Source organism: Mobula birostris, chromosome 9 (genome assembly GCF_030028105.1).
Source record: "Mobula birostris isolate sMobBir1 chromosome 9, sMobBir1.hap1, whole genome shotgun sequence".
NCBI lineage: Eukaryota > Metazoa > Chordata > Chondrichthyes > Myliobatiformes > Myliobatidae > Mobula > Mobula birostris.
Genome location: NC_092378.1, coordinates 152829002 through 152855576, shown reverse-complemented (window position 1 = coordinate 152855576; position 26575 = coordinate 152829002). Strand labels below are relative to the sequence as shown.

General features: G+C 45.3%; 1 protein-coding gene across 2 annotated transcripts; it reads left to right on the top strand.

Annotated features, from left to right (window-relative positions):
• Nucleotides 1–367: 367 nt before the first annotated feature.
• uqcrc2b (ubiquinol-cytochrome c reductase core protein 2b) lies at nucleotides 368–26015 on the top strand. Of its 2 annotated transcripts, XM_072269177.1 has the most exons (14): nucleotides 368–474; nucleotides 5342–5425; nucleotides 9173–9322; nucleotides 9978–10042; nucleotides 11103–11159; nucleotides 11985–12109; nucleotides 13924–14021; nucleotides 14112–14169; nucleotides 16336–16431; nucleotides 17919–18118; nucleotides 18221–18301; nucleotides 19676–19752; nucleotides 22087–22240; nucleotides 25863–26015. In XM_072269177.1, the coding sequence occupies exons 1-14, from the start codon at nucleotides 430–432 to the stop codon at nucleotides 25944–25946; spliced, it is 1374 nt and encodes a 457-aa protein (XP_072125278.1). In that variant the 5' UTR covers nucleotides 368–429; the 3' UTR covers nucleotides 25947–26015. The 2 variants fall into 2 exon arrangements, with proteins under 2 accessions (XP_072125278.1, XP_072125279.1); XM_072269178.1 differs by lacking the exon at nucleotides 5342–5425 and having other exon boundaries at nucleotides 380–474.
• Nucleotides 26016–26575: the final 560 nt, after the last annotated feature.

Below are 26575 nucleotides of genomic sequence, written 5' to 3'. Positions count from 1 at the left end.
TTATTTTCTTTCTTTTTTGTATTAGCAATTTGTTGTCTTTTGCATACTGACTGTCCGCCCTGTTGATCCGGTTTTTCACTGATTCTGTTATGGTGTTTTGGATTTATTGAGTATGCAAGCAATAAAATGAATTATAGGGTTGTATATGGTGACATATAAGTACTTAGATAATAGATTTACTTCATCCTTTGAACATAGTGTGTGTCTTGGCGAGCTTGACCGCCATACTGTGTGTGTCTTGGAGGATCACGGCCGCCATACTGTGTGTGTCCTGGAGGATCACCGCCGCCATACTGTGTGTGTCTTGGAGGATCACCGCCGCCATACTGTGTGTGTCTTGGAGGATCACCGCCGCCATACTGTGTGTGTCTTGGAGGATCACCGTCGCCATACTGTGTGTCCCGAGCACCAGCGGGCGACGCAGGGACGATGAGGTCGGTGAGGAGGGTGAATTCTGCGCTCACAAACCTCGCCGTAAGTGATCCTTTGTCAGTCTCCCCTCCCGTGGGTGAGTCGCTGTTTGAACAGCCGTGTGGCCCGGGATCTGGGTGGTGCGGCGAGCGAAGAATGAAGCGGTGACCCTGAGCGCCGCCCGCGGCCTTGGTCGGTGTCCGCCGGCCTCGGTCTCCCGGGCTCGGAGTCTCAGCATCCCGCTATCAGGGCTCCATCCGCGGCTCGGAATTCTTCATTCTGCTGTTAAACACAGCGGAAACCTGGCTGCCGGAGGCCCGGTTTATGGGATGGCCTCGGGCCGCTGGGTGAAGGTCACCGGGCGGCCGGCGGAGCCCAGATCCGCCCGTTTGGTGTTTGGGCGGCCAGGCAGCAGTACCGGCACCCGTCCCGCAGAGGCAGCGGCTCCGAACCGCCCGGAGTCTGTGGGATTGCAAAGGTTAACGCCGTTAACGGGTGTCCCAGCACCCGGCTTCTTGGGGAAGGATACCCGAGGTCCTCGTTGCGTGAGGAGGTGCAACAGCAATTTCTAATCCTTCCATAACTGCTTATGCCCTCCCCTCTCACCTGCAGACACCGAGACACAAGAGACTGCAGATACTCTCAGGTCATACGGATATAAGAGCAGAGTTAGGCCATTCGGGCCATCGAGTCTGCCTGACTGTTTTAAAACGTCATTCTCCCGCCTTCCTCTTTTACCAATGGAGAACCTGTCGATCTCTGCCTTAATTACACCCGCAAAAACGGTCTTCCTAGTTCTCCATGGCAATGAATTTCACAGATTCACCACCCTATGGCTGAAAAATTTCCCTATCTCAAGTTTTGAAGCAATATGGAGAACTGTGTCCTGAACCCTTAATGGTGAGGCCAGACACAATTTGGGTGCCCAGTGGCTTCACTGCTGCTGTCGTATCGCCGTGGTCACCCACTTTAATTTCACTGACCACTCCCACACCAACATGCCTGTCTACCAGCTCTATCAATAACAGGTTGCGGCTCAATATAAATTAGAGAAAAAGTCTCTCATGTTACTCAAAAGAAGGATACCAGAAGTATTTTCAGTATTTTAAGTGTAAAAGAGAGGTGATAATGGATATCGGACCGCTGGAAAGGGGAACAAACAGTGTCACTGTGGAAGACACTGACAGAAAGGTGGAAAGGTGTAAGTGTCAGGGACAGAGGTGTGAGTGGTTGCTTTCGATTAAGGAGAAGGTGCAAGAGGTCTGAGAAGGTAGATAAATCACCTGGACCAGATGGACTACACCCCAGGGTTCTGAACGAGGTAGCTGAAGAGATTGTGGAGGCATTAGTAATGATCCTACCAGAATCACTAGATTTCTGGAATGGTTCTAAAGGGCTGGACAATTGCAAATGTTAGTCCACTCTTTAAGAAGGGAGGGAGGCATAGAACAGGAAATTATAGGCCGGTTAGCCTGACTTCAGCGGTGGGGAAGATGTTGGAGCCTATTATTAAGGATGAGGTTTTGGGGTGCTTGGAGGCAGTTGATAAATAGGCTAAAGTTAGCATTTCCTTGAAGGAAAATCTTGCCGGACAAACCTGTTGGAATTCTTTGAGGAAATAGGAACATATTTGATAGGCCGAATGGCCTAATTCTACTCCTGTGTTTTACGGTCTGCGTGGGCAGTCTCCAACCAGACAGCATGAATGCCGTACTTTTGATAACCCCCACCCATTACCCTGTTTTTCTTTAGATCCACATGGCCCTCTTCAGTCTATCTCTTTCTCCTGCTCATCACCCTCCCATTAATTCTCTTCTCCCCTCTCTCCCCCTCCCTCCCACTCCTTTTCTCCCTGGCCAGATGACGGCTATTTACCTGAAACTTTGACCTTTACTTTCCCTCCGGAGGTGCTGGCTGACCTGTTGAATTCCTCCAGCGCTTTCTGTGTTGCTTGTGATCTGAAATGTCTCTTCCTTCACAGATGCTGCCTGACCCACTGTGTTCCTCTGACAGTCCTGATTAAGGGTCCCTTAACTGTCTTGACTGTGCATTTCACTCAGTAGATGCTGCCTGACCCACTGTGTTCCTCGAGCATCCTCAACATGTAAAAGATGTTTGGAGAAGTGTTTGATGGCTCTGGGCCTGTACTCAGTGGAGTTTAGAAGAACGGGGGTGGGGTGGGGGGGGGAATCTCATTGAAACCTATGAATGTTGAAAGGCCCAAATAGAGTGGATGTGGAGAGGGTTTTTCGATGTGGGGGAGTCTAGGACCAGAGGGCACAGCCTCAGAATTGAGGGACATCCATTTAGAACAGGGACGAGGAGAAATCTCTTTAGCCAGAGGGTGGTGAGTCTGTGGAATTCATTTACACAGGTGGTGGCAGAGGCCAAGTTATTGCATATATTTAAGACAAAAGTTGATAGGTTCTTGATAAGTCAGGGCATTAAAGATTAAGGGGAGAGGGCAGACGATTGGAGAGGGATAACAAATCAGCCAATATTGAATGCAGAACAGACCCAATGGGCTGAATGGCCGAATTCTGCTCCTGTATGTTATGTCTTGCATGGATAGGAGAATTCGGAGCGATATGGACCAAGTGCGGGTGAATGCAAATATTTTGGTGGCTATCACATTGCTGAGTGGCCTGTTTGCCTGCTGTATTGCTCTATGACTCTGTGACCCAGGTGTGCATCCGGATCAGCACAGACACTGTGGGCCGAAGGGCCTGTTCATGCACTGTGTTGTTCTATTCAGCTTAGAATCTATTTATCCAAGGGATAAGGGATTGCTGGCTGGCAGTGTGTAATTGCCCGGCAATGAACAAACTGTTCAAGATACTCAGCAGGTTGAACAGCATCTGTGTGGCCGAGGAAGTGGGGGGGGGGGGCACGGTAAAGAATTGCCAAAATTTTGGGTTGAAATCTTTCATTAGGATCAAGGGTTAACTTTAGTTGTCGTATACACTTCCATGGATTAGGAACTTTGTTGTGTTGGCAGGACGAGCAACAATGAAACAACATTCAACCATTATAAAGACTAAAGCAGACAAGAGGCTCTACAACCGGTCACCATTGGTCCAACGAGCCACACCACCCAGCCTGATCTCAGGTCACTTTTCAATGACCAGTTAACCTACTAACTGGTACAGCTTTGGACTGTGGGCGGAAACTGGAGCACCCGGAGGAACCTCATGCAGTCATTGGGGGAAATGTACAGACTTCTTACAGACAGTGTTGGAATTGAACTCCAAGCTCTGGAACGGGCCAGGCTGTAACAGCGTCGCACTAACTAATGCGTTACTGTGGTGCCCCTTCTTGAGGCACTGCAGTTCCCGAGTGGGTACATTTACAGTCATGTCGGGGAGCGAGTGACAGTGACGTTAAGTAAGATTTTGGTCATTTACCTCAGTGGTCCTTCAGGCTGGTTCCTTACGGTTGTTATAATCGGTGGTGGTAATGGGGACAGGCTTCCACTTCTATTAAATGCTCTCAGTGGCGCGCATCTCAAATAACCTCTGACAGCCAAGTCCAGCTCCCTGGTGGAAAAGTTTCTACTGAAGGGGCAAAGGCAGGTTACCGGCATCTGCTTTGGGCAGGTGGTATTCTTCAGCTGTGACAGGCAGCTCACCTTGGAGAAGGAAAACTCTGATCTCAAACCTCCACTGCCTTGCAGCTACACCCATTCACGCGGAAGGCTTCGGGAGTAAACCCCGAGGGAAAAATCCGGAGCTGGAGTCCCTAAGGCAGTCCTGCGTTGAGTTCAACGCTGACCGGCAACTCCTGCGACGCCGCTGGTGCCAAACTGTATCGGTTTCTGCCGTTCCTGTGGATTCATCAGCTGTGTGGAGGGGGAGAGCAGCTCGCTCTCCGTATCGTATTGCTCTGGCTCGTGTGTCAGGTGGACAGCTGGGACGCAAGTCTCATGGTTGACCCCTACCAACGAAGGGGCTCAGCTGCCTTGGGCTCTTTGATCTCATTCTTGCTGAGTATTTTGAGTTGTTATGGATATTTTATCAAGGTGATTGTGTAATCAAGTGTTTAAAATCGCGAAGGGCACAGATAGGGTGAAAGCATTCAGACTTTCCTAGGGAATCAGAATCGGGTTTATTATCACTGATATGTCTCATGAAATATCTTTTGTGGCTGCAGTACGGTGCAATACATTAAATTACTAAATTATAGTATGAATATATAAAATATAAGTAGTGCGAAAAGAGAAGAAAATAGTGGGCAGTGTTTATGGCAAAGAGGGCGGAATTCCTAAAACATTCCTCACGGGATCGGAAAAGGCTGCAGACGGTTGGGAACTCGGCCGGCCCCATCACGAGCTCTAGTCTTCCCAGCATCAAGGACATCTTCAAAGTGCAGTGCGTCAGGAAGGAGGCATCCATCATCAAGGACCCCCACCCCACCCTCCGGCACCCAGGACATGCCCCCTTCTCATTGCTACCAGCTGGGAGGAGGGACAGGAGCCTGGAGACACACACTCGATGTTTTAGATACAGCTTCGTCCACTCTGCCATCAGATTTCCGAACAGTTCATGAACACCACCTCACTACTTTGCTCTGTTTTTGCACTACTAGTTTATTTTTTATATATTTTTTATTGTAATATAGTAAATATTTTTATGTATTGCATTGTACTGCTGCCACAAAACAAAATTCATGACATGTCAGTGATAAAAAACAGCTTCTGATTCTGATGTTCAACTTTGATCTAAGTGGATGGCAGGTCAGACTTGAAGGGCTGAATAGCCTATTCCTCTTTCTGTTTCCTTTTCTTTCCTAATATTCTCATCCATTTTACCCTCTAATTTCTCTCCAGCAATTTTTGTTTCTTTTATAAGGCGTTGTTGATCATTCCAGTTCGATGGATTGCCGTTTGAGAATGCTTCTTTCCACACTGATTCTAGTGAATTTTCAATTTCAGACCAAGAGGTTCTACTCCGTGAAATCCGCGCTCAAGAGTGAGCACGCAGCAGCCACAGAGAAGCTCCCACCCCAGGTGCCTGAGGTCAGTCAACATCTGTCACAACGTACATTCCAGTAGTGTGGTTCCACCAACATTCTGAGGGAGGTGTAGAGACTACGCCCTCTCCAAGACTGGAGGACCATCTGGGGGTTAAAGGACCGTGAATGTGGGTAGCTGGGAGGGAGGGGAGAACAGATTTTGTTGTTGTTTTGTTGCTTCAGTCCTGAAGAAGGGTCTTGGCCCAAAACGTTGACAGTTTATTCATTTCCATAGACGCTGCCTGACCTGGTGAGTTCCTCCAGCATTTTGTGTGCGTTGCTCTGGATCTCCAGCGTCTCCAGACATCTCCGTTCATGTTTTGTTGCTTGTTGTGTTCTGTGTGAGCATGCTATGTTGGTGCCAGAATATTGGGTGGCACTTGTGGGCTGCCCCCAGCACATCGCCGGGTGTGCTGGTTGTTGACAGAAAAAGGCATTTCGATGTACGTGTGATAAAGTGGAATGTTGGATCTTGCAGAGGCCGATGTCCGTGGGTAGTGTGCCACACACCTTCGAGGTTGCTGTCACCTCCACTTGCACTGTGACTACAGTGTTAATCTGTTAACGTTTGCACAAATTCTTGTTTTTATTGTGTTACCTACCCAGTAACTGGGTTGCCAAACCAGCAGAAATGGACCACTTAGTTGGAGTCTGGATTACTGGAACTAAGAAAGTTTTATTAAAGAAATAAGTAACACAGTGCTCTAATCGTAAGGATATAAATGCAACAGGTTAGCAATGATAAAACACACATGTACACAGAACTAGGGTAATAGGAATCAATCAAGCTCTATCGCAGTCTAGGGGTAAAATGATCAGTCTCAAGTGACACAGAGTTCAGTTCAGCTGAGTACAGTTCGCAGTAATCGCTGTTGTGCTGTTGGAGAGAGAGAGAGAGAGAGCAAATGCAAATTTCAATTCAAACAGACCTTTGATGTTCCTTGCAGTTAGCTTTCGGGCGAGCCCTTTTAATGTCTTCTGAGGTCATGGACTGTGACCCCTCGGTTCCAGATACGACCGTTCTTCCGCGGTGAACCCGGCACCCAGGCAAGGGTGGACACACACACACACCAGGTTCCCGCCGACCGTAACTTTTCACCCTGTGCGTCTATGGTCGGTCCCGCGACCAGACTTCCAAAACTCTCACCAACTTGTGGGGGCACACCGCTCTTCCAGGGTCTCGTTATCTCGTGATCTCATGGTGTCTGTCGTGCCTTAGCGAACCTGTCCCTTTTTATCCCCCTGCTGGGGTATCGCCAGTCCATCAAACTTCAAACAGTTCAGGTTCAAAGCAACCGGTCTGTCAATACTCAGACTGGTGTCTCTTTTCGTTAATCTGGTTCACCAGATTGATTCCTGGGATGGCAGGACTTTCATATGAAGAAAGACTGGATGAACTAAGCTTGTACTCGTTGGAATTTAGAAGATTGAGGGGGGATCTGATTGAAACGTATAAAATCCTAAAGGGATTGGACAGGCTAGATGCAGGAAGATTGTTCCCGATGTTGGGGAAGTCCAGAACGAGGGGCCACGGTTTGAGGATAAAGGCGAAGCCTTTTAGGACTGAGATGAGGAAAAACTTCTTCACACAGAGAGTGGTGAATCTGTGGAATTCTCTGCCACAGTAAACAGTTGAGGCCAGTTCATAGGCTATATTTAAGAGGGAGTTAGATATGGCCCTTGTGGCTACGGGGATCAGGGGGTATGGAGGGAAGGCTGGTACAGGGTTCTGAGTTGGATGATCAGCCACGATCGTAATAAATGGTGGTGCAGGCTCGAAGGGCCGAATGGCCTACTCCTGCACCTATTTTCTATGTTTCTATGTTTCTGTCTCTCTCCTCTCTCATTAACATTTCGAACGCTTCTCCCTTTGTCTCTTATCTCTCTCATCAGCATCAATCTTCTGATAACTTGGTTTTTCGTCACAATTGCGTTTTGGGGCTTTGATGTTTTTCTTTGAAGGGCTCCATGGTACTCTTTCTTTGTTTTGTGGCTGTCTGTGGAGAAGGCAAATCTCGGCGTTGTACAAAACCTACTTTGGTAATAACTCTACTTTGAATCATTCAACAATCTTTGTGTGGGTGAATATTCCCACCTTTTCAATTACAATGGACAAGATCTTAACATCACGTTACTAGCTTTATTTATCACATGCACATCGAAACATGCAGTGAAATACGTTGTTTAGGTCACTGACCAACACAGTCTGAGGCTGTGCTGGGGGCAGCCTGCATGTGTCGCCAGTATAGAACGGGACTGTCATATGTCGAAAGATTGGAGCGACTGGGCTTGTATACTGTGGAATTTAGAAGGCTGGGAGGGGATCTTATTGAAACATATAAGATCATTAAGGGACACAGATAAAAGTTGCTGGTGAACGCAGCAGGCCAGGCAGCATCTCTAGGAAGAGGTGCAGTCGACGTTTCAGGCCGAGACCCTTCGTCAGGACTGTATTCGTCTCCATTGTATATCAATGGCTTTGCCATGGAGAGAATGAAGAGCACAAAGTTGCTTGGTGTGCATGTAACAGACAATCTAACCTGGACCCACAACACCTCATCAGAAACACAGAAGAGACGACGCGAGATTGAGACATGCAAGGCTCCCCACTCCCATTCTAACAGCTTTTTACAGGAGCACATCAAGAGTGTCTTGTCCGGCTGCATTGTGGTGTGGAACAGAAACTGCGAGGCATCGGACTGCAAGACCCTACAGAAGATAGTAAAAACCACTGAGAGAATCAGCAGGATCTCCCCCCCACCCCCCATTTGTGACACTTACCAGGAACATTGTAGGCATAAGGCCAGAAGCATCGTTGAGGATCCCTACCACCCATCTCACAATCTCCGACCCACTGCTGTCCAGAAAGAGGTCTAGGACTGTCAGACTGGGTAACGGCTTCTTCCCTCGGGCAGGGAGACCACCGAGGTCTCGTCACTATGACAGCGAGCTGTTTACTGCTTACCTGTGCTACACACTACGTGCATTTTGAGTTATATTTTATTAACTGGTTTGTGGTAAAGTTCTGTTTGATGTGCTGTGTGTGGTATATGTTCTGTGGGTGCACCGTGGTTGTTTTGTTCAGTTGTACAGGCAGATGTCAGTGAACTTGAACTCTCTGATTTCAGTGTCAGGTGATCTCCTCTGTCACACATCGGCTGTTACCTGACCACCAAACAAACGGTGTAACCAAATTGGGACAAAGGGAAACGAGTTGTTTCTCAAGAAACATAGTCAGGCTTTAGCATTCGAATCTGAATCGGATTTATTCTCACTGACGTTATGAAGTTTGGTGGCAGCACCACAGCGCAAGACATAAAGAATAATAGAAATGACAATAAAAATGTATATAAAATTTTAAAAGTTGTGCAATAGAGAGCAAAAGATACTGAGGTAGTGTTTATGGATTCTTTATCAATTCAAAGGGAAGAGGCTGTTCCTGAAACATTGAGAGTGGGTTTTCAGGTTTATGAGAAGAGAGCGTATCTTGGGTGATGGGAGTTCTTCATGATGGGTGCTGCCTTCTTGTGGCATTGCTTTTTGACAATATCCTCAGTGCTGGGGAGGCTAGTGCCCAGTGCGGAGCTGGTTGACTTTACAATCCTCTGCAGCTTTTTCTGATCCTTTGCAGTGACCCCCTCCAGACCAGATGGTGATGAAACCAGTTAGAATGCTCTCCACGGTTCATCTGTAGAGTCTCTGGTGACATGGAGAATAAAGCCTTTATATTAATCCAGTTCCTCTATTGTAGGTGTCCGAATTGCGAAATGGATTGGTGATAGCCTCCCTGGAGAATTACTCTCCAACCTCGAAGATTGGAGTATTTATAAAGGCGGGCAGTAGATATGAGAGACCTGGGAACTTGGGCATCACTCATGCCCTCCGGCTGGCAGCCGACTTGGTGAGTAAAGTTCAACAGAAAAGCCAGTTCATCGGAAATTTCTATAAAGCTTTTTCACAATGTCTTTCATCTTTCTTATTTTGATTAATGGGACATTAACTAGGCTTGTAAAAGTTCAAGTTTTATTAAAGACCGTAAGATATAGGAGCCCATTGAATCTACTCTGCCATGATTGAATTTTTTTTCTCAACTGCATTCTTGTAACCCTTAACTCCTAATCAATCAAGAAGCTATCAATTTCTGCTTTAAATATACCTTCCACAGCCATCTGTGGCAATGAATTCCACGGATTCATCACGCTCTGGCTAAAGAAATTCCTCTTCATCTCTGTTCTAAAGCAATGTCTTAGAATTCTGAGGCTGAACCTCTGGTGCCAGGCTCCCACTATTGGAAACATCCTCTCCATATGCGATCCCCCCTCATTCTTCAAAACTCCAGCAAGTACAAGCCCGGAGCCATCTAACACTTCTCATACATTAATACTGTCATTCCCAGAATCATTCTCGTAAATGTCCTCTGGACACTCGCCAATGCCAGCACATCCTTTCTTAGAAAAGGGGCCCAAATCAGTTGTTAATACCTCTTTCTTGACAAGTTCAGAGCTTCCCTTGAAGTTAACTGCAATCACTTATGCAAAACCTGTTCTGATCAACAGACCACCAAGGGAGTATCGTCGTTCAGAATAACCCGTGGCATTGAAGGAATTGGGGGCAATCTGAGGTAAATTTACTTAATTGTTGCATATTTTCTGTACTTGCCAGTAAGTCAGTGTTGGGGCTGTTTCTAGCACAGTAGAATGCCACAGCATGTAGTTCGACCTCAAAAGATAAGAGTCGACTTGATGCAGAAGGTGGTGGCTTTGTGTTATATTTCAGAAAATTCCCAGTATGTCGATCACAGTACTCTACCACCAGAGGTACGGTTTTTCAGACACACTGCTAATCCAAAGCTCTTGTCTTCCTGTATAGTCTTAATAGATGCTGCTGGTTCAAGATGGCGCCAAGCTGTGGCCTCTGTCGAGAAGTTGGCTCGGGCTTGGTTGTGTTTTTTTTGGTTCATAGTGACAAATTTGGGGATGGAGAAGGGAGTTTAGGGGTCAGGTTAGGGTTTAGAGACAGAAGTCTCTAGAGATGGAGTTCAGGCCAGAGTCTAGGCCTCCCCTCTGTGTTTGAAGTTGAGCGACGTGGATTTGTAACAAAGGATGTCTGTGGGTGTCACTGAGAACAAAGGCTGATGGTCTCCCCAGGTCAGCGGGGATTGGGATCAGAGGTCTGTGTGGGCAGGACATACGAGGGCCAGTGATCCCCTCCTTCCAATTATGCGAGTTGGTGAATCCTGAGTTCAAGGCCTGGAGTTTGCAGTCCTGACCGGTTACTCCTGGGCTTGATAGCAAAGACTGAAGCAGGAGTCAGAGGTCAAGGCCGAATGGCCGAAGCCATGAGTCTGCGAATGCACTGGAGAACTCGGGCACGTCTTAGGTTATGTTAGTTAATGTAAACAACACATTTTGCTTTACCCTAACCCATAAGCGTTTGGATTGTGAGGGGAAACCCAGGTGGTCACAAGGAGAACGTACAAACTCCTTGCAGACAGAGGTGGAGTCCCTGTTGACCATGTGCGCTGTAAAGTGGTATGCTAACGCTGTGGTTCGCTGCCGCCTGTGAGAGGGGTTGATTGAAGCCAGGAACACCCAAGCTTGTGTTTGTAGAAACAGCACTGCACTACACCTGACTACAGTTCACTGCATCCGGAAGTGACAGACTTTTCCCGCTCTTTTCAGTGTGACGTCGACCAGGGAACACATGACCTACACGGTGGAGTGCATGCGTGACTATGTGTGAGTACTGGACCACTGTAATCCTCCTGAAGGTTGGGAAAGTATGCAAACTGTTGATTGTTGCAAATATAATGGTAAGAGGGAACCACTTGACTCTATTCCACAATTCTTTATGGTTAATAAGACCATAAGATATTGGAGCAAATTAGGCCATTCAGCCCATCAAGTCTGCTCTGCCATTCCATCATGGCTGATCTATTTTCCCTCAACCCCATTCTCCTGCCTTCTTCCTGTAACCTTTGACACCCTGACTAATTAAGAATGTATCAACCTCCATTTTAAGTACACCCAATGACTTGGCCTCCACAGCCATCTGTGGCAATGAATTCCACAGATTCACCATGCTCTGGCTGAGGAAATTCCTCCACATCTCCGCTCTAAAGGGTTGTCCTTCTAATATGAGGCTGTACCCTCTGGTCCTAGACTCCCCCACTATAGGATACATCCTCTCCATATCCACTGTGTTGAGGCCTTACTGTGCCTTAACCCCATCACTTACTCTTGTCTCTATATTTTATATTCCATCAGGCAAAAATCTGTAGATCTCAGATTTGGAACTATTAGTTGGGCTGGTGTCTAACTTCGGTCTAGTTTTAACCTTTGTTGCTTGACTACCAATACTTTAATAGGGTGGATTATACGCTGTTGATTTTCCACTCACTTGTGGACACCATTTGTATGAATCATCTTTTAACTCCTGCATATGTTTCTAGTTTAATAATTTTATCTTTTCTCTTGTTCTGACAAACCTGAGATGCTTCACCATGTTAAATCTTCACATGCAATTGTCCAGGTTTTCTAACCTTTGATTTTCTTTGCCCTCAGTGACACAGTGATGGAGTATCTGATCAACGTTACCACCGCCCAGGAATTCAGGCCATGGGAACTGAAGGAACTCCGTTCAAAGCTGGAACTCGACAAGGCCGTTGCCTATCAGAACCCTCAGACAGGTGAGGTTTGATAGGCCCACATTGGATAGATAACAGAACCATTTTGTAATGTGACCTTCAAAATGCTGAAGTGCTGGTCTTAGAGCACCACGGTTCAGCATCATTGGGGAGTACTCTGAAATTTATAAGTCATTGGTGAAGCCGCATGCAGAGCTGTGTATGGGTTTGGTCCCTCTGCTTTGGGAAAAATGTGGTTAAAGTGGAAAGAGTACAGAAAAATATTATGAAGATGTTGCCAGGACTAGAGGGACTAAGTTATCGGGAGAGGTTGGCCATGCTCTGTCTTTATCCCTTGGAACACAGGAGAATGAGGGGCAACCTTATAGACATTGCTTTGTGGATCCAGAACTGGCTTGCCCACAGAAGGCAAAGAGTGGTTGTAGACGAGTCATATTCTGCATGGAGGTCGGTGACTAGTGGTGTGCCTCAGGGATCTGTTCTGGGACCCCCTACTCTTTGTGATTTTTAAAAATGACCTGGATGAGGAAGTGGAGGGATGGGTTAGTAAATTTGCTGATGACACAAAGGTTGGAGGTGTTGTGGATAGTGTGGAGCGCTGTCAGAGGTTACAATGGGACATTGATAGGATGCAAAACTGGGCTGAGAAGTGGCAGATGGAGTTCAACCCAGATAAGTGTGAGGTGGTTCATTTTGGTAGGTTAAATATGATGACAGAATATAGTATTAATGGTAAGAGTCTTGGCAGTGTGGAGGATCAGAGGGATCTTGGGGTCCGAGTCCATAGGACACTCAAAGCTGCCGTGCAGGTTGATTCTGTGGTTCAGAAGACATACGGTGCATTGTCCTTCATCAATTGTGGGATTGAGGTTAAGAGCCGAGAGGTAATGTTACAGCTATATAGGACCCTGGTCAGACCCCACTTGGAGTACTGTGCTCAATTCTGGTCGTCTCACTACAGGAAGGATGTGGAAACCATAGAAATGGTGCAGAGGAGATTTACAAGGATGTTGTCTGGATTGGGGAGCATACCTTATGAGAATAGGTTGAGTGAACTCGGCTTTTTCTTCTTGGAGCAACAGAGAATTAGAGGTGTATAAGATAATGAGAGGCATTGATCATGTGGATAGTCAGAGGCTTTTTCCCAGGGCTGAAATGGCTAGCACCAGAGGGCACAGTTTTAAGGTGCTTGGAAGTAGGTACAGAGGAGATGTCAGGGGTAAGTTTTTTACGCAGAGAGTGGTGCGTGCGTGGAATGGGCTGCCGGCGGTGGTGGTGGAGGCAGAAACAATAGGGTCTTTTAAGAGGTTCCTGGATGGATACAAGGAGCTTAGAAAAATAGAGGGCTGTGGGTAAGCCTAGGTAGTTCTAAGGTAAGGACATGTTCGGCACAGCTTTGTGGGCTGAAGGGCCTGTATTCTGCTGTAGGTTTTCTATGTTTCTAGGAGAGGCCTGGATAAGGTGAATGGTAACAGTCTTTTCCCCAGGATTCATTCATTATGTGCTGTGTTGTATGACGTGGGCGATCATAGTCTTACCATGACTGTGATTATTCTTGGCAAATTTTTCTACAGGAGTGGTTTGCCAGTGTCTTTACAAGATGGGTGACCCCAGCCATTATGAATACTCTTCAGAATCTCTGCCTGGTATCAGTGGTCGTATAACCAGGACTTGTATTATGCACCAGCTGCTCATACGACCATCCACCAGCTGCTCCCATGACTTCACAAGATCCTAATCGGGGGCTAAGCAGGTGCCACACCTTGCCCAAGGGTATTGATAGTGGCTGGGGTCACCTGTCGCCCAGCCGATGGTTGGATTGTGGAAAGCAAATGATATTTTTGTTGTGATTGTAGCTGTTCTGGAGAACCTGCATGCTGCTGCTTATCGTAATGCCCTGAGTAATCCCCTCTACTGTCCGTCTTTCATGATGGGTCAGCACACAACAGACCAGGTAAGAATGAAAGACTCTCCACGAGAATACTTCAAGGGATAGATTTGGAGGATTGTCCCTAATGTGCCTGTGTGCTGTTTCTGTCCATAGCTGCACCAATTTGTACAAAGTAATTTCACAACAGGAAGGATGGCTCTTGTTGGGCTGGGTAAGTGTCACATTCTATTTATTTATTTACAGATACAGCACGGAACATGCCCTCTTGCCCAATGAGCCACTCTGCCTGATTTAACACAACAACTTACAATGCCTAATTAACCTACTAGCTAAGTTGGGTGGGGCTACATCTAGAGGTCATGGGTTAAGAGTGAAAAGTTTAATGGGAACATGAGGGGAAACATCTTCACTCAGAGGGTGGTGAGAGTGTGGAACGAGCTGCCAGGGCAAGTGGTGCATGTGAGCTCGATTTCAACATTTATGGAGAGCCAATGTCCGGGTGCAGGTCAATGGGACCAGGCAGATTAATGGCTCAGTACGGACTAGGTGGGCCAAAGGGCCTGTTTCTGTGTTATACTTTTTTATGGCTCTGTGAACTAGTACGTCTTTACACTGTGGGAAGAAATTGAAACACCTGGAGGAAACCCACACACTCACGGGAAGGACGTACAAACCTTTTACAGACTACACCAGAATTGAACTCTGAACTCTGAACTCTGAAGCGGTAACAGCATCATGCTAACTGCCGTGCCACTCAAACAGATTTAAACATTTTTGGTTGTCGCGTGCAATGTGCAATTTATAAAAATGAACCATGTCTGTCTCCATACCTGCCGGGGTCCTTCAGCATGTTGTGTGTGGACTCAGTGTGATATATGTTTTGTGTAGGATACCATTACAGTGATGAAGAAATGTCACATAGTATTCTTGTTCTAAAGAGTTCAATGTTGAAGTTACGTACACACAGCACTGGAAAGACTCAGCAGGTCAGGCAGCAGCTAGAGAGAAGAACATGTTGGTGTTTTGGGTTGAGATCTTTCATCAGGACTGGGGAAAGGGAGGGGAGACAGCCGGTATTAAAGGGTGGGAGAGCAAGTGGTGGCAGGTAGATCTAGTTAAAAGTGGAGGGAGTAGAAACTGCGAGGTGTTAGGTGGAAGTGACTGAGGGCTGAGAGGACAGTGGACCACGGGATAAAAGAAATGAGGTAGGGAGGGGAACCATTGGGAGGAACGTGTGGGCGACGGGGGCCGACGGAGGAAGAGAGGGGAGTGGTTGATGCCATCAGGTTGATCCGACCAAGATAGATAGTTTTTATGTTTAGCCTTGATTCAGTAGTTTAAGGGGCCATGGACGGAGGGGTTAGTGTGGGAATGGGAAGGGGAAATGGGAAATGGCTGACCACTGAGTGGGTTGGAGGATGAAATTGCCCCCAATTTGCATCAGGTCTCACTGATGTAGGAGAGGGTGCACCGGGCTGATAAATGATGCCAATAGATTCCCATGTGAAGCACTGACTTTTCTGAAGGAAGGGAGAGCATTAGCAATTGTTCAGTTTTTTGGTACTTTACCTGTGGTTAAAAATGTAAAAGGGTCTGTCAAAGACCCAGCAATCTCTTCCTTGCTTCCTTTACTGAACTGGGATGGATCCTGTCTGGTTCTGGGGATTTGTCCATCCTCGTGTGCTCCAATAATTCCTCCTCCCTGATGTAATCATGTTCCAGATATCAGCAATACCTTTTCCTAATTCTCCGGCCTCTGTGACCTATTCCCTAGTGAGACCCCCAATTTCTTTAGCCAGAGAGTGGTAAAATCTGTGGGATTTATTGCCACAGACAGCTATGGCGGACAGGTCATTGGGTATATTTAAGGTTCTTGATTAATTGGGGTGTTAAAGGTTATGGGGAGGAGGCAGGAGAGTGGGGTTGAGAGGGATAATAAATCACCCATGATGGAATGAGAATATTAGATGGGCCAAAATGGCCTAATTCTGCTCTTATAGTCATAGTCATACTTTATTGATCCTGAGGGAAATTGGTTTTCGTTACAGTTGCACCATAAATAATTAAATAGTAATAAATCCATAAATAATTAAATAGTAATATGTAAATTATGCCAGGAAATAAGTCCAGGACCAGCCTATTGGCTCAGGGTGTCTGACCCTCCAAGGGAGGAGTTGTAAAGTTTGATGGCCACAGGCAGGAATGACTTCCTATGACGCTCTGTGTTGCATCTCGGTGGAATGAGTCTCTGGCTGAATTATGTGGTATGGTCTTACCTGCAAGGGCCTGGATGGTGGTGAGGAAGGAAGTTGAAGTTGCATTCCAGGGTAGGATTTGCGTCTAGTACATTAATGCTGTTGCTTCCCTGCACCCACAGGTGTGAGCCACGAGGTCTTGAAGCAGGTGGGTGAGCACTACTTCAACATGAGGAGCGGTATCGGCACACCAGGCACTGCCGCCAAGTTTCGTGGAGGTGAGCTGTGTGATCGGTGTACACAGGTAACTTTACCACGGCAGGACGAGAAGCTGGTGAAAGCACACGGCCAGATTTGGGACCTTAACTGTGTCCTTTGTCAACATCTGGTTGACTTTCCTCCTCCAGGAAAAAGCACAGGGAGCACCAGGTCCAAGAACACCAGAATCAAACACAGGAACATGGCTCAAAGCCTAAAGCCCCAACATAGGCTGATCTCAGCCTTGATGCTGTGTTCCCTTGAACACTCTGTCTCTTTGTGACCCATGCCTCTCTTGTAATATGAGCATTCGTCTGTTCCACATTGTTCTGCTTTAACCACAGAGTTCCTTTAGGAGAAACTGTCCCTCTCCTCATGAAAGTGATGTTAACTGCCAGGTTTGCATTTCTGGAATACCCTCCTTAAAACTATTTTTGTCTGTGTGTCAGTCTCTCTTTCTGTCTCTGTCTCTCTCCCCCTGTCTGCCCATATCTGTCTGTCTGTGTCTCCCTCTTTCCCTATATCTTCCTGTGGCCCCATGTCAGTTTTTGCTAAAATTCCCTTGAACTAACTTGAGATATTTTGCTGCTGTATAGGTGCTTCTGCTAATGAGTTCCTCAGGTTTTAATTACATCACAACTAATTTCATTGTAATCAATCTTGCAGAGCCTGAATCAACTCCACTCTAAATGGGTCAAGTAAGACGGTAATAAAATTAGGCTAAGAGTTGAATTTCCATCTACTTATCCTGACAATATTAATGTATGTTCTTCAGAGAAGAACTCTGAAATGATCATTTATATATATTTGGAATTTGTAGTGTTTGTATGTTTTGCACTGTAATGCTGCCACAAAACAAATTTCATGTCAGTGATAATGATTCTGATTCTGTCTTGAATCACCTTTGGTCAAAGATGCCGAAAAAGGGTCAGTAATATCATGATGGACCCCACCCACCCTGCTCATCCCACTCCCATCAGGGAGGAGGCTACGTAGCATCCACACCAGGATCACCAGACTCAAAAACAGTTACTTTCCCCAAGCAGTCAGGCTGATCAACACCTCCACCCACTAACCCACCCCTCCACACCCCCAACCACCATTATTTTATCATTTCCTGTCAGTCACCTTATGTACAGACTCTCCTGTGCCTAGCGTCACTTTATGGACATATGATCAATCTATGTATATAAGCTATCTTGTTTATTTATGTTTATTGTGTTTTTGTGCTGCATCAGGTTCAGAGTAACAATTATTTTGTTCTCTTTTACACTTGCGTACTGGAAATGACATTAAACAATCTTCAATTTTAAACAATTTTGTAGTGTGGCAGATTAAATGAGAAAAACTTAATGTTTACAATAATGAGTTTAATGTTTCTATAATCTATAGACACATTGCAACTATTTATTTAAACATGAATCATTGTATTTGTAAAAGGTGGACTTGGGACTGGTGAAGATCACTCTTGATACCTTGTTGATATTTGAAACCTGTGTGTCTCCAGGTGAAGTCCGTGAGGAGAACAGAGATGCTCTAGTTCATGCAGCTGTGGTGGCAGAGAGTGTACCCGCTGGTTCACCTGAGGCCCTCTCATTCGGGGTCTTACAACAGGTTCTTGCTGCTGGCCCTTATGTTAAATGGGGCAGTAACACATCCAGCAAGTTGTACCAGGCGATTCTAAAGAAAAATACAGGGCCATTCGATGTAAGTTTGGTTTCCGTACTAAGAGATTTCTCTCTTTGAGTTTTTGTTTAAATTTGTATGTAGTAAGACTGACTTTGCCCTGCAACATATTCCCATGAACAGGTTTCAGCATTCAATGCTGGCTACTCTGACTCTGGGCTGTTTGGCATCTACACCATCTCACAGTCTGCTTCTGCAAGTGACGTACGTATATTCCATGGTGGAGTATAGAACATTACAGTACAGTACAGCGTTCTGTGCGCACAAAAGTCAAAAGTAAATTTATTATCGAAGTACATATACATCACCCTGAAATTCATTTTCTTGTGACCATTCACAGTAAATATAATGAAAGAAAAAAACAAGCAAAATAATAATAAGTACTGTAAGTAAACAATAAATATCGAGAACATAAGATTAAGGATCTTTGAAAGTGAGGCCATAGGTTGTTGGAACAGTTCACTGTTGGGGCGAGTGAAGTTGAGTGAGGTTATCTTCCAGATATGATGGGTCTTTTAAGAGACTCCTGGATAGGTACATGGAGCTTAATTAAAATAGAGGGCTATGGGTAACCCTAGGGTAATTTCTAAAGTAAGTACGTATTCGACGCGTGGTCACACGGTTAAGGCGTTCATCTGGTAATCTGAAAGTTGCTAGTTCGAGCCTTGGCTGAAGGCAGTGTGTTGTGTCTTTGAAGAAGGCATTTAACCACACATTGCTCTGCGACGACACCGGTGCCAAGCTGTATGGGTCCTAGTGCCCTTCCCTTGGACAACATCGGTGGCGTAGAGAGGGGAGACTTGCAGCATGGACAACTGCCGGTCTTCCATACAACCTTGCCCAGGCCTGCGCCCTGGAAACCTTCCAGGGCACAAATCCATGGTCTCATGAGACTAACGGATGCCTATATAACATGTTCGGCACAGCATTGTGGGCCGAAGGGTCTGTATTGTGCTGTAGGTTTTCTGTTTCTAGGTTCGAGAACCTGATGGTTGAGGGGTAATAACTGTTCCTGAACTTGATGGTGTAGGACCTGAGGCTCCTGTACCTCCTTTCTGATGGCAGCAGCAAGAAGAGAGCCTGGATTGGGTGGTGGGTGCTCACACCACCAGGTTCAAGAGCAGTTATTACCTTACAGCCATCGAGCTCCTGAACCAAAAAGGATAACTATTCATCTCAACTCTGGACTGTTCCCACAACCTATGGATTTACTTTCAGGGACTCTTAATCTCACATTCTTGGTATTTATTTATTTATTTATTGATTGATTGATTCATTTATTTTTTTATTTGCATAGTGTGCCTTCTTTTGCACATTGGCTGCTTGTGTAGTTTTTTATAGATTCTTTATTTCTTTATTTTTCTGTAAATGCCTACATGAAAATGAATCTCAGGATAGCATGTAGTGACATGTACATACTTCAATAATAAATTTACTTTGAACTTGGTAGTTTCAATCTTCTAGTCAAGTATGCAAACCAGAAATTGGGTAAATCAAGGCTGAATTTCATTTTGTAATTATCACTAAAAATTGTTTTTGCTCTTTTTTATTGTAAAATGTGTGAACTTTGAATTCCAGGTGATCAAGGCTGCCTTGGCTGAAGTCAAAAACGTAGCTCAAGGCAATATCACCGAGGATGACCTGGCGTGTGCCAAGTAAGCCTAGTAACTTCACCACCTACTCATTTCAACAGTAAGGAAGGCAACTGCCTTCATTTGGAGAAGACTAGAATATAAAAACAAGGATGTAATGCAGAGGCTTTATAAGCAAAGATCAGACTGCACGGAGTATTGTGACCAGTTTTAGAACATAGAACAGCACAGGAACGGTCCCTTTGGCCCACAATGTTGTGCCAAACCAAATAATTTACAAGGATGTGCTGGCATTGGAGAGGGTCAAGAGAAGGTTCACGAGAATGATCCTGGGAATGAAAGTGTTAATGTCTGAGGAGCATTTGATGGCTCTGAGCCTGTACTTGGTGGAGTTTAGAAGAATGAGGGGGGATCTCATTGAAACCTACTGAATATTATAAAGCTTACATAGATCGGACATGCAGAGGATGTTTCCAATAGTGGGAGAGTCTTGGACCAGAGGGCACAGCCTCAAATTAGAAACCGTTCCTTTAGCTCAGAGATGAGGAGGAATTTCTTTAGCCAGAGAGTGGTGAATCTATGGAATTCATTATCACAGACGACTGTGGAGGCCAAGTCATTGGATATATTTAAGGCAGAAGTTGATAGGTTCTTGATTAGTCAGGGCGTCAAAGGTTACGGGGAGGAGGCTGGAGAATGGGGTTGCGAGGGATAATTAATCAGCCATAAGGAACAGAATCAGGCCATTCAGCCTATCCTGTTTGCTCCACCATTCCATCATGTTTGATTTATTTTCCCTCTCAGCCCCATTCCTCTGCCTTCTCCCCCTAACCGTTGACGCCCTTACTAATCAAGAACATATCACCCTCCACTTCAAATATACCCAATGAATTGGCCTCATAAGCCAAATATTATGGTCTTATACTGGTCTTCAGCGATATAGAGCCTTTCAAAGAGGGTAAAGTAAAAGTGTTTGTAAAGTCCAACAACTTATCCTTCACAGTAGCTTTAAGACTTTGGTGCCAAGACTGCTCATTCTTGACTGCTGGGTGTGAGCACACAGAATGGGTTGCTTAAGTTACATTAGACAACACTGAGGATAAATCCTATGGTGTGAGCCAGAAATGGGAAAAAACAGGAGATGCTGGGAATAGTCAACACAAGGGAGGAACAGTTAGTGTTTCAGTTTGGAGACCTCTTGGCAGATGTGTTTATTCTGGAGAACAATCAGTGTCTGTACGAGTAATTCGGGTACAGGTAAGAATTAATAAAGTGGGAAAGGAAAAAAGATCCATCGTACAGGATGTTCAGCCCAGCATTCCTTTACAGGCTCTTTCCGTGTGGCTATGCAGCTTTTGTTTTCCTTTACAATTGTTGGGGTAGAGTAGCATGGTTAATTGACTGGGCCTAAAATTTTGACCCAGAGTTTGCAGCCTCCCGTTGGTGCTGCCCTCCGGTGTTCGCTCGGCAAAAGACAAGCCGGATCGTGTTTGTCTGCGTCTGCACTCGTGCATGAGGAGGAACTGCTGCGTACTTGTTCTTGCAGGAACATGGCTCCTGGACAATATCCCATGCACCATCAATCTACAGGCCAGGCCACTCAGTGATTTGGGCTATATTTTGTTTCTGTAACTATGTTTTTCTGCTGTAATAACTATATGTGCTTCGTGCTGTGTTTTGTACCTTGTCCCCAGGAGAGTACTATTTCATTTGGCTGTATTCATGTGTATAGTTGAATGACAATTAAACTTGAACCTGAACTTGACTGGCTGGGAAATTTAGATTCAGATACATTATTAAATCTGGATAAGAGAAAGTATTGGCTGTCATGTCTGTCACGTAATTCCCATGTGTTATTCAGTGCAGGAAGTTTGCAGTTCTTCCACAGGCCGGCCTGTCTATTAGTATTGGTGTATTATTGGAACATGTACCGAGAAATATTGAACAAATTTGTGTGTTGTCCGGCAGGTCATTCCATACATAAGTACAGTGAGGCAGTGAAAAGAAAATAAAGCTACAGAGGAAATAAAAGAAGTACGAAGGTCACGATGAGGTAGATTAGAAGATCAGGGGTTCATCTTTCAGTCTGCTTGAGGTCTGTTCAGGGGAATACAAGCTGTTCTTCAGCTTGGAGTTTTGTGCTTTCAGCCCTTTGTATCTTCTGTGAAGGAAGGAGGGGATTAAGAAGAAAGATCTACTGGGGTTGGAGAGGTCCTGGAGTATGCTGGCTGTTTTCCCAAGGCAGAAGGGTGTTAGATGGGCAGACTGGCCTAATTCTGCTCCTGGGAGACGTGGTCTTTTCTGTGGTTACCAGCCCACCTGCTGGGGAAGGTGCAGTGTGATTTTCTGGCACCAGAACTGAAATTCTTCACTGATGGACACTGGTTTGCTTTGCAGAAGCCAGCTCAAAGCCAAGTGCCTGATGGCCGTTGAGACGTCGGACGGGCTGCTGGATGAGATCGGCTCTCAGGCCCTGCTGACCGGCACATGCGTGCCCACCCCTGAACTGGTTCAGCGGGTCGACTCTGTGACCGTTACAGACGTGGTGAACGTAAGTAACTGAGTCGTGGTTGGTATCGTTCAGATCCGATTTTAGGCCTCTGAGTCTTCTGTGAACGAGAGAAGAGAAAACAAGCAGGCTGGGAGAGGTCCTGAGCATTGAGTCACCCCTTGCCTTCACTGCTGTTCACTCCATCTAAATGGTGCCACACACTGCTGGTCAGTACCTTGCCCCGTGTGTGTAGCATGTGTGTTAGGGGTTGCACTATGTGAGGACTGAGGGGGCCTCTGTCTTTGTTCTGACCCTCTGTGTAAGGACTGAACATGGGGACTGAAGTCCTGACAAAGCCAGAGCCAAAATATTTCACTAAATCTGTGGGATGTTTGGATGATGGGTCTCATAGCGTAGTGGTTTATAGTGTCGTTATCAGTGATCAGGGTTCAATTCCCTCGCTGCCTGTAGAGTTTGTGTGTACTCCCTGTGACAGTGTGGGTTTTTTCCGGGGGCTCCAGTTTGCTCCCATACTCCACATTCGTAGCAGTTAGGGTTGGAAAGTTGAAGGCACGTTATGTTGGACCCGGAAGCATGGCAACTCGTGTGAGCTGCCTCCAGCACATCATTGTTCATTCATGCAAACAGTACTTTTCAGTGCATGTTTCAATGTACATGTGGCTGATATCGCTAATCTTAAAGTACAGAGTGTTATTCGTTCTGTAAAGGCAGAAAGAGCAGCTGAGAACGGGAACAACAGGGTTAACATTGAACATCAAACAGTACAGTACAAGAACAGGCCCTTCGGCCCACTGTGTCATACTGTACCAATTAGAGATTAAATAGCCAACTAATCTCTTCGGCCTACACAGTCATTTTCCTCACATTCATGTGCCTATCTAAACATCTCTTAGAGTCCCTCATAGGTCTCCTAATTTAGTTTAGAGATACAATATGGTAACTATCCCTTCCGGGCCGTTGAGCTCATGGCGCCCAATTTCACCCATGTGACCAGTTAATCTTCTAACCCATACCAAAGCACTTGGAGGAAACCAAAGGGTCATGGAAAGAATGTACAAACTCCTTACAGATAGTGGTGGGAAATGAATCCCAGGCACCCACTGTTCGTTTAATTAAAAACTTGCCCCTCACATCTCATTTGAGATTACTTCCAGTCCCAGAGTCCAAGGGACTAAAAGTCTTTTGATGATGTTGGGTTGGGCCCAGTGATATTGGAGCAGCCGCATTGTACAACTGTCGGCAGCTGTGACCCTCTTCTCTCTGAGTCACAATCACCCAGAGTGATCATCGGGGGTTTTGGCTTCAGCCTGTACCTCAAGGGTGGGAGGGTGTCTGTGGGTTGTGTATGATGGTGGTGTGAATCTCAGGCAGGTTGTGATTAACCTTCCGACACTGCACGGGCGGTCAGGAAATGAGTTCAAAGTTCAGTGAATTTGTTAGCAAAGTACGTACAGTGGTGCTACAAAGTTTGTGAACCCTCAAATTTTCTCAATTTCTGCATAAGTATGACCTAAGATGTGCTCAGATCTTCACGCAAGTACTAAAACTAGATAAAGAGAACCCAATTAAATAAATAACACAAAAACATTCTATTTGCTCCTTTATTTATTGAGAAAAATGATCCAATATTGCATGTATTTGTTGGGAAAAGTATGTGAACCTCTGGGGTAATGCCTTCTACAAATCAGATGAGATTGGAGGTGTGGGTTGTAGAAGTGCCCTGCCCTATAAAAAAAGATACACAAAGTCAGGTTACTGACAGAGCCTGCTCTGCTCTGCTCTTTTTGTGTACCATGCCTTGATCAAAACAGCTTTCAGAGGACCTTAGAAGAATTGTAGAGATGCATGAAGCTGAAAAAGGCTACAAAAGCATTTCTAAAGACCTGAGTATTCATCAGTCCACAGTAAGAGAAATTGTCTACAAATGTTGGAAACTCAGTACAGTTGCTACTCTCCCAAGGAGTGGCTGTCCTGCAACGATCACACCAAGAGCACAATGTGCAATGCTGAAGGAAGTGAAAAAGAACCCGAGGGTTACAGCAAAAGACCTGCAGAAATCTCTAGAACTTGCTATTGTCTCTGTTCATGTGTCCACTCTCAGAAAAACACTGAACAAGAATGGTGTTCGTGGAAGGACATCACACAGGAAACCACTGCTCTCCAAAAAAAACCACTGCTGAATGTCTCAAGTTTGCAAAAGACCACATGGATGTTCTACAATGCTTCTGGGACAATGTTCTGTGGACAAATGAGACAAAAGTTGAACTTTTTGGCAGAAATGCACACTGCGATGTTTGGAGGAAAAAGGGCACTGCGCACCAGCACCAACTGTGAAGCATGGCGGAAGGAGCATCATGGTTTGGGGCTGTTTTGCTGCCTCAGGGCCCGGACAACTTGCAATCGTTGAGTGAACAATGAATTCAAAATTGAATCAAGTCATTTTACAGAAGAATGTCAGGGTAGCAGTCTGTCACCTGAAGCTTAATAGAGGTTGGATGATGCAACAAGACAATGATCCGAAAGTCAAGAATAAATCAACAGCAGAATGGTTTAAAAAGAAGAACATTCGTGTTTTGCAATGGCTGAGTCAAAGCCCTGACCTTAATCCTATGGAAATGTTGTGGAGGGACCTGAAGCAAGCAGTTCATGCAAGGAAGCCCACCAACAGCCCAGGTTTGAAGCAGTTTTGAAAGGGGGAATGGTCTAAAGTTCCTCCAAGCTGATGTGCAGGACTGATCAACAGTTACTGGAAACGTTTGGTTGAAGTTATTACTAAACAAAGGGATCACAGCAGTTCCTGAAAGCAAAGGTTATTTTTTTCCAACAAATATGTGTAATATTGGATCATTTTTCTCAATAAATAAATGAACAAGTTTAGTTTTAGGACTTGCGTGAAGATATGATCACATTTTAGGTCATATTTATGCAGAAATAGAGAAAATTCTACAGGGTTTACAAACTTTCTAGCACCACTGTATATGACACCACATACAACCCTGAGATTCTTTTCCTGCGGGCATTCACAGTAAATACAAAGAACCACAATAGAAACAATGAAAAACCACACACGACAGAGACGGACAAACAACCAGTGTGCAAAGGACATCAAATAGTGCAAATACAAACATAAACAAACAAACAAACAAGCAAGCAATAAGTATTGAGAACATGAAGAGTCCTTGAAAGTGATAGGTTGTGGGAACAGTTCATTGTTGGGATGAATGAAATTATCCCCTCTGGTTCAAGAGCCTGATGGTTGAGGGAAAATAATTCTTCCTGAACCTGTGGTGTAGGGCCTGAGGTTCCTGTACCTCCTCCCTGATGGCAGCAGCAAGAAGAGAGTATGGTCTGGATGGTGGGGGTCCTTGATGATAGATGCTACTTTCTTACAACAGCACTGGCTGTACATGGGGCAACCAGGCATGTGGAAGCTTAGGTACAAGTAATCACTGACCAGGATGGAAGAATTAACCTTTCCAGTAGCAATTTGCATTTATGCAGATCGTTAGCCAGTAAAACCAGTTGGGACAGACATCTAGAAATCAAGCAGAGTTGATATTTTGCTGCGACTTTTTAAGAAGCTGGTTTTGGAGATGGCAGACAGCCTCAGGAGTTAGAGCAACCTCCTGCTTCCTAACACAAACATTGTTCTGTTTTGCAGGCCGCAAAGAAATTTGTATCTGGTAAGAAGTCGATGGCTGCCAGCGGAAATCTGGCCAACACACCGTTTGTTGATGAATTGTAAACTTATTCCGTAACCTGGCCAAGTGGTGTTGGCACATTCACTGCTAATAAAATATAGATCATTGTCCCAGTCAGCAGTGTCAGTCATTTATTCATGTAGCGGTGCGTCTCTGGAGGACAAATATCCATCGTGGAAGTCTGGAGAAACATGATGTATCTCACACCTTTTACTCCACTGCTGCCCTGTTTTATATTGGCACATTGTGAGCTGCTTTCAATGGTTATATGTAGTTCTTTTTGTAGAAGAGTGCTGCCTTAAACTGATCCCTGGTCCCACAGGCAGCTGAAAGGGGTGAAGAAGATCTTGTGACAGGGTTGTAAAAAGAGCATTTGATACATTTGACTTCACAAATCAAAGTACTGAGTACAGGAGTGGGGATGTGATACTGGAATTGTATAAGACATTGATGAGGCCTAACCTGGAGTTTTGTGTGCAGTTCTGATCACCTACCAGAAAGATATCAATAAGATTGAAAGAGTGCAGATAAAATTTACAAGGATGTTTCCAAGACTTGAGGACCTGAGTTATAGGGAAGGATAAAATAGGTTAGGACTTTATTCCCTGGAATACAGAAGGAAAGATTTGATGGAGGTATACAAAATTATGAGGGGTATAGATAGGATAAATAT